The sequence below is a fragment of the Rhopalosiphum maidis genome, chromosome 1 (assembly GCF_003676215.2).
Source record: "Rhopalosiphum maidis isolate BTI-1 chromosome 1, ASM367621v3, whole genome shotgun sequence".
NCBI lineage: Eukaryota > Metazoa > Arthropoda > Insecta > Hemiptera > Aphididae > Rhopalosiphum > Rhopalosiphum maidis.
This window is the reverse complement of record NC_040877.1, coordinates 67,620,020-67,629,023: the sequence shown is the minus strand read 5'-3', so window position 1 is coordinate 67,629,023 and position 9,004 is coordinate 67,620,020. Positions and strand designations below refer to the sequence as shown.

General features: G+C 26.1%; 1 protein-coding gene across 2 annotated transcripts; it reads left to right on the top strand.

Moving 5' to 3' along the window:
• The first annotated feature begins 2,437 nt into the window (after positions 1-2,437).
• On the top strand, positions 2,438-8,728 carry LOC113560304 (rab3 GTPase-activating protein non-catalytic subunit). Of its 2 annotated transcripts, none has more exons than XM_026966087.1 (23): positions 2,438-2,713; positions 2,789-2,875; positions 2,960-3,047; positions 3,170-3,299; positions 3,370-3,574; positions 3,776-4,103; positions 4,167-4,241; positions 4,325-4,453; positions 4,520-4,699; positions 4,766-4,906; positions 4,984-5,222; positions 5,285-5,433; positions 5,495-5,693; positions 5,759-5,959; positions 6,025-6,138; positions 6,238-6,432; positions 6,540-6,926; positions 6,998-7,179; positions 7,249-7,482; positions 7,542-7,682; positions 7,895-8,047; positions 8,114-8,269; positions 8,335-8,728. In XM_026966087.1, the coding sequence occupies exons 1-23, from the start codon at positions 2,629-2,631 to the stop codon at positions 8,476-8,478; spliced, it is 3,942 nt and encodes a 1,313-aa protein (XP_026821888.1). In that variant the 5' UTR covers positions 2,438-2,628; the 3' UTR covers positions 8,479-8,728. The 2 variants fall into 2 exon arrangements, with proteins under 2 accessions (XP_026821888.1, XP_026821887.1); XM_026966086.1 differs by having other exon boundaries at positions 2,786-2,875.
• The last annotated feature ends 276 nt before the right edge of the window (positions 8,729-9,004 follow it).

Sequence of the window (9,004 nt, the reverse complement as noted above, 5' to 3'; positions counted from 1 at the left end):
GATTGTAGACCGTTCAATACCGCACAATTTTTTTTTTATTGTTAAAAAGGTAAATTTGGAAGGTCAATAATTCACAACTACACACAATTAATTAACAGTTAAAAATTAAATATTTATGTTATTAAACAAATTGTTATAAAAATAATTCAATTTATAAGATCTTTTAATTTTAATATTGATTAAAAACAATTCAATATATAATAAGATGAAATAAAGATGTATAGTAGATAAAACTGAGATTAGAATAAATGTGATTCCCCTAATAAATAACCCTGAAAATTAAGTCCCCGAAAAAAGTAACATCGCTGGATAACATCGAGTGGTAAAACTTAGAGTTTTTTGCTTATGTATTCAATGTATAGTTTTACTCGGTACTCACGTAGGTGTCTTAAAAATATTTAAATAACTTCTCGGCGTCGGCACCGAGAGTATTCTCTTAAATTTTATATTTTTAATTATTAATTTATAAATTACTATTGTAATAATTGAATTAATCATTATCCCCACTTGCCCTATATTTTTTTTTTAATTTTACAAAATCTGATTTTGGATTATTTTTCATGATACCAATAAATTTACATCCTAATGTTTTCAAATATTCTTATGTATTTGATTAAATATTATAGCTGGTGTACGACTAAAATCAAAACAGCAATATAATTTCAAATAAACGTGTACGTTATTGATACAATCAGAGCCATGCCGTGGGGGAGGCCTAGGAGGCATGTACCCCGGGCGCATGTTTTAAAGGGGGCCAAAAAAATTGAAATGCATAATGATAAATAAAATAGGGGTGAATATTTTTAATTTTACCCTGGGCGCCAAATCTTAACGGCACAGCTCTGGATACAATGCTCATTGCTCGTAATCTAAGCTTGATAAATTTAGTTGAGGGGCCCTAATCTTGTTTACTTATTGTGAAAACAAAAAAATAAAAATCAGCCAGCGTTCAGAATGTGGCAACTAATTATATTTCAATACAAATATTGAAATACATATGAATAAATAAACTAAAATGTATTAATGTATTGCAATATATATTACTACAACTACAAAAATAAACTGTAAAATAAAAAAAACTGATGTAGAAGAAATAACTGTTTTGTTAAATAATATTTTAAATTGTAAGTAAAATAAAAATTACAGTTATTATGATCTTTAATGATACATAATTATAATATTTGTGAATAATTATACAAAACTGTAGGTACATAATTAAGATTTACATTTGAGGTGGGGGACAACTAAAAACTTGGGGAGATTAGCCCTCAAAGCCCTCCCCTAGCTCCACCTATGACAGTGATACATAACAGTATGTGTGGTATCAAATGGTTTGATTTTGGGAAAACTATGCGGAATTAATGTATATAAAAGTGTGCGGTTATAACGACCATCGGAGTAGTCAATAATGATCTGAAATATAATTGTATATAGTTGTATAATATTATTATGCATTAGTTATATATCAATTTATGTTAACTGCCCCATGCCATTTTTTGAGTCTGTAGTGGTGGTGGGTCCTTGATGGTATATTTTTCTTTGCCTCTAAACAATTTTTGTTCACCACGCCACTGGATACATAATATATTAAACGCGGGTCAGTAAGAGAGAATAAATCATTTTTGGACGAAGTCTAGGCAGATTAAATATCAATTATCAATGCACATTAACGTGTAACGTCCACCCGCGTGTGTTGTCTTTGTCACCGTCTTACGAATGTAAAACAGCAAATTTGCGTTGAACGGAATCAATTTTATGCTACCTATTATATTTAATATTAGTCAATTTACCTATTATCAAACTTAAAGATAATAATATTATCTGGGGCATCTCGTAGGTTTTTATTAATATTTTAATTTTTAAGTGAGTTATAGTTATGTAAAATACCTATTAAAACTTTAAAATGTTCGTACCTAACTCACTCAAAAATTAAAATATCAATAAAATCCTATGAGAAACCCAGTTCCGTCGTTACCCTATTCTTTTGGGGCCCCGGCCAAATGGAGACCTAAATAATCAAATAAGCTTTTGATGTTTTTATTCAACTTGTGTAGGCCTACTAAAAGGGCCCCTTAAGTTCGGAGTGCCCTTAAGGCTCCTGCAAAGCCTAAGCGGCCCTGAAGATACCCAAGATAATATTATTACTTTTAACTTTGATAATAGGTAAATTGACTCTAATACTAAAGCTAACAACATCAAATTGATTCCGCTGAACACAAATTAACTAAGTTTTACGTCGTAAAACGAAGACAACAAAATGTGACGCAACATATAACGTACTCTTAACTTACCTACTACATTGTGCGTTCTGCACTACTGCGTAGTACTATTATCACACAACGGTTTAACCCACTCTGCTGTATTATCATTGTGATAGAATCAACTGTAGATACTATTTTATAGATATCAAACCAAAATAAATAACAATTTACAATGGAAATAAATGAAATAATAAATATTGAAATTGCATATTGAGATGTTTTATTTTAATTTTTTTTAATAATATTACTTGCTTTTAAAATGCTACTTTGTTCTATTAATACTGTTTCAATATAAATAATATGTGCCTTTATTATGTTTAATTATGCAAGTATAGATGTCTAACGATTTCTTCATTAAGGTTTCAACATGTCGGTTCAGCTTAAAGTATTTGCTAAAGCTATCGATCAATCAAAAATTAAAGCTTATTTATTTGGTTCTAATGATACAAAAGGTAATTATATGATAAACATATAAAAATAATTATTGACATAACAAAGTTAAAAATTAAATTAAAATTTTTTAGTAGATGTTTTCAATGACACCATAAATTGTGTATCTCCTGGAGGTGAAATCGTAGTATTTGGATATGACAATAAAATAATTACCTTTACACGTAAGTATATTATTTTTGTATATATTTGTTAGTAGATATGTAAAAATTAAAATTAAATATTTTCCACTATTTTTAATTTTATAGCTAAGTGGTTTTCCAGTTCTACCAATGATAATATTATTAGCCAGACTTTTCAAACAATTTGTCGTAATGACATTACCCAACCAAATAAGTATGTTACATTTATGTTTATAAAGTCTTTAATATATTTTATATAATTATTTAAAAAAAAAAATGAATAATTATTATTATTTTGTATTCATTAATATAATAATATATTTTATAATATTTCAGTGAACAAATTACATCCGTTGTATGTTTACCGATTGCAGCAATTGATACAAAACTGTCAACTCATTGTAGTCCTGATTGGTTTTGCATTGCCATTGGATTTTCTAACGGATTCGTCAAATTTTATACTGAAGTAATTCTCAATTAATTTATATTTTTAATTCATTTTTATCAAATAATAAATAATCTATTTTGTTTATAAGGATGGAGACCTATTACTATCACAATTATTCCATAATAGTGCTGTTTTGAAATTAAGGTGTCAAAGTCATCAGCCTGCTAAAATTAATCCTCCAACTGTAGAGCAACCTGAAGAAATTGCAATATTATATAGTGAAGTTATGTGTACAGTTGATGGCACAATTTTTATTAATAGTTTAAGGTCTTGTAAAAATCAATTAGCTAAAAGTAAGTATAAAAATAAGTGTTATAATCTTTTTATTATTATTATTCTTATTTAAATTAAATTGAAAATATTGGATATTTATAATCACCACAAATAAGTAAAATTTGTGTATAAAACTTAGTTGAAATGATTAAAACAATTATAGAAAAAGTATATTATTAAAATAAAATTTTATGTATTAATGGGTATTATTAATATTTTAGTTCAAGCAAAACGCACGGGTGATATAAGTATCTCTCCATTAACATATAAAAAGTGGGCTTTTGATGTTCAGAAAAAGATAAATGACGCTGCTATTGGGCCAAGATATGATATTACTAGTTTTCAACATATAGTAGCAGCCAATATCTGCAAAGGTATTAGTGGTGATAAACAAAATTGTATACCACAAATGACTCAAATTATAGCTGCTGGTCATGAACCTTACTTAGCAATTCATTATACAATTGGGGGACATGCTCAACCCACTTTTGGGAATATAACCAAAGCAGTCACAAATAAGTTGAAATCTTCTTTTATACAAACATTACCGTAAGAATTTCATAATCTCATAACAAATTTATAAATTGATTAACTGTATATTTGTAATTTTAGTTGCTGGTTGTCTTATAATTTATCATTAAATGAAACTCCTGATACACAAGAACAACCTGAACAGCTTGGATGTCGGTAATAACTAAACTAAAATAAAATATAAATTATTCTGTACAATATTAATAATTAACATATTAAAATATCAAATTAATTATTAGTTTTAGTCTCAATGAAATGGAATGTGAAGCTTTGAAAATTGAATTAAGTCCTCAATTATCCATAGGAGTGATCTCTGATAATTTGGAAAAAGTAACACTTTTTGAGGTCAATGCTGGAGGAATAATACGGTAATTTAGGTTTGTGGTTAATTAATAATTTATAATATGTTAACAATAATTGTTTTGAATATTTAGAACATGGGATGGATATAAAGATGTTCAATTTGGCTGGCTTGTTGTCAATGAAAATAAAAGTTCTAGTTCTAAACAAGCATTATTTTTAGTGATGTTTATACCTAATAGAGAAGTACTAGAAGTATGGTCAATGCACAACTATGAAAAAATATCAGTGTCCAAAGTTTCTAAAACTGGAAGGTATGCTCTACAACAAACTTTTTAGGTCATTGATTCAATGTTTTATTAATTTTATTTCTGTTTTAGACTATTTTACACAAATTTTGGTTTGTTTGGAGCTCTAAGTACATCAAGAATGAACATATACAATGCTAATTATCGCTGTTATTTTATAGATGAAACAGAAAATATTACAGAAATTAATGTACCTTATCATTGTATAGAAAGGTATACTATTTACTAAAATATTTGACATACACATCACATAATATTAATATTTTTAAATTTGTATTGAATATTTTTAGTTGCTCTAATAGTCAACTTTCTCAAGATATGTATACATTTAAAACATTCAAATCATTATGTAAAAGTGAACATGTTAATAATGAAATACTCTGTGAAGAAGTTGTGAAATTAGTCAATAATTTAATGACTGATAAAGTAAGGCAACAGGCGTTTGATTATATTACAACCAGTAAAAGTATTACACAAGAAACTTTGGTTACATTTTTAAAAAGCTTTCAAGCAAATTTAAAAGAAAAAAGTAAAATGTTGTCAAACAATTTAAATATTCAAAAATATATAGTAATTTTAATTTAATTTTAGAACAAAGTGAATCTCAAAATTATAATGAAAATTTATTAAAAAATACGGATAATCATTTAAAACTTATAATGTTTTTAACATTTTTGTCCAATTTTCAAGAAAAGCATCGTTTCCAAGCATCATCTTTATCAGCTGAAGCTAAAATACAAGTATACAAGAATAATACTGTATTGAGTATAATTACATGTATTCATACTCACTTTTTTAAAGGAATTGTCTAAAACGCTTCGTTTAACCGATCAGGATATGGATAGAATTATTTCTTTACTTCCTATAGAACCAAAAAAAAAAACTGTAGTGATGTTCTATGATGACATTAAATCCTTGAATTTAATTGAATTACTATCTTATTTTAATACAACTGGTGAAAATGTGTCTCTAAACATTGATAAAAATGTCGACGAATTATGTAAGATTTACCTATTATTTGTATATATTTTTACAATTATACATTTAAAAAAATATTTTCTATAGGTAAACATATTTTTGAACCTATTATGCGTTTTGATAATGATATTGGAGAATGGAATTCTGCATGGATAGCTAGTGGTATTCAATTACCAGATATGGTATATTTAGCTGTTAAATATTGGTTATCAAAACCTCTCACCTTAACAATTGTAACAGAAATGTTAAATTTTCACAGAACAATTGATACTATTTGTAATTCAAATGGTATGAGTTTACATTATAAATCACAGGAATTTAATAATTACAAAATATTTATTTTTATTTTTTAGAAATTAAATTTGATTGGAAAATAACCCAAGATCAGTTTTCAAATAGTTCGAATACATTTGCTTGTTTAACTGGAGCTATAATATGTAAAACTATTGCATCTAGTAAAAAAACAGGTTGGTTATTGTATTGATGTGCAGTAGCATAATTATTTGAGTAAGAGTCAAAAGGGTTGCTTTTAATATTTTTGTTATTTTTAAAATTTATATTTATAGTCAATGTTAATAATGAATGGGAATGTATTTCTGATGATGACTATCAATGGAATTTATTAATAGAAAGACTTGAACAATTGTGTCATCTCAATGCAACATTAAAATATTGTTCAAAAGAACCAGTTGGACCTTTTCACTGTTTAAAATATGAGTACTCGTCTATTACACTAACAGATTTACTAAAACTTGGACGTGGTAATATTATTAATTACTAATATTATGTTTATTAGTTGTAATATATTATTATAATAGTTAAAATTCCTTAATTACGTCATTATCTCATATCATAATTATTTTTTTAGGTGGAGTGTCTACACTTGTTAGTAAATGGTTAGCTGGTATAGGCCTAGATCCTACTTTAGTGATTGATGAATATTTAATAGACTTTGATAAAAAAAAAACTAAACAATCAAATCAAAATAAAGGAATTATGGGTATTCAAGAAGGACTTGTTATAGATACAGATAAAGCAATTGAAGTTAAAGCATTAAATATGGCAGAAAAAGAAATATTAGACACATTAAAACGTCTCAAAACTTGTTTTCCATACAGTTTGAATGGGAATACATTATTAAGTAATATTTTTTGGGAATATTCATCTGCTTGGAAAAATTGTGTTGCTGATCTTAGACCACTTAAAACAGCTTTAGACGTTGCTGATACAATACCATGTTTTCATACAAGAGAAAGCAAGTATATTTGTCTATGATTTAGGATTGTGATTAGTATTATAACTAGTATGTTCTAATTACATTTTTAGACATGTGTAATTTAGTGTGGTCTACACACATAGCACCTGTTTTTTTATCAGCTGTAAGGCTTATTGATCGTGTCGGAAAAATTCCTAAAGATAAGTTATGTATCCAAGATGTTGGGATGTCAGATCAATGTATCGTCAAATTTTTCGATTTATGTGAACATTTTTTTGACATCATTATTAAGGTTGACAATAATAATATAAATTATTAATATTATATTTCCTTTAATGATAATTAAGTTATAATATTTCAGGCATCTTTATCAGCTGAAGAAGTTGAACTTGCTGAAATAAAACATGATTTTTTTTGGGAAAATTGGAAAAACAATAACCAACATAAACTTACTATTGTTCAAATAGCTTTAAATAAACCGAATCCTGATCAAGAAACTCTTTTTTTGACTCATCAATTTGTTAGGACATTTCATATAATGGCTAAATTTTCATTACACATTAATAAACCACTAAACAGTCTGTTTGACTGTAATGTAAGTTAGTATTGAACAATTATTTATTTTTCGTTTATTAATAAGGCTATCTTTTATAGGTACACGAGATTGATATTTCTAATTTGAATCAAAACACCTTCAATCAAGAAACACCAAGAACTAAAGTTAAAAAATCAAAAACTAATTTTCTAATTAATTCTATTAATTCAGCAGTTTGCCTTATACAAAAAGATTGTGAGGTATATATGTGTTGACATTTACACGATTAACTGTACAAATAATTAAAGTTGACATTTAGTTATTAATATAATAATAAATATATTGTGAAAAATCAAATAATATATGAATAATTATTCAAGTTTTAATAATACCACATTAAAATAAAACCAAGCTTAGTTTAATTTTTTTCTTTTTGATTCAATTTTAACTATAAACAATGAAACTGTTTTAGGATGGTCAATATGAATTTGAAAGTAAGGAGTGCATGTTTTGGACAAGTAAAATATTTCAATTAGCTTTTGATTGGCAACTAAATTTAGATGATCTTAGAATATGCCAAGTTGTTTCACTGTATAGTAAAGGACACGATCGTTTAGCTGAAGAAGTAAAAAATTGAGTTTCTTTTTATTTGAATTAATAATATACTCATAATATATAATTTATTTTATAGATTATACCAATTGTTCACAATAAAGAAAATCTTATAGAAAATTTAATGAATGTAATCAAACATAGATTGCAATTTGAAGTATGCATTAGTGATTTAGACTTTCATGACAAAATTGTACACTTTAGCCCAGAAATTGTTTCTTGGCTTAAAAGTCCAGTGAGTTTTACAATATGAAAAACTAAATATTTAAATTTAAATGACATGCTAATTATTAATTTCAGGTGACAATAGATGTTGAAAAATCATTATTAAAAGAAACTTTAGAATTAGTACAAACTGTAATAACTTTATTACCAGAAAATGATAGTCAACATGAATTTGTTAGCAATCTAATGGATAGTTTGATATCCTTAATTAATAGTTGATAACAAAACGTATAAATGTAAATGTAATATTTGAAATGTTACCTCTGAATATCAGAATATTTCATAATGCAATAAATAATAACACCATTTTATGTAATATTTGTTGGTCTAGTAAATATGAATATAAGTGCTAAGAAGCAAAACACACATTGTTTAATATACATCGCGATTAAAGATATATACTATCTTAAATCGTGGTATTCATGTATCAACAATATTATTCTATTGCATAATTTTCCTATTTTACTAATCCTCTGTGAAAATATTTATTTAGTATTTTATTTGTGTATATAAGATAATTATTTTTGTATTAACTTCTTATATTTTTCAATATACATGCAAATACCCATCATTATTCAACTCGAATAAATGATAAAATAATATTTTAACTTCTTGAATATACATCAGCAACAAGTAAAATAAATAAAATTACTTGAGATTTATATATGTATAACGAAATTCAAAAATTGTATGGTCACCATATTATAGTCCATTTAAGTCCAACTGATGTAAACAATTTAATGTT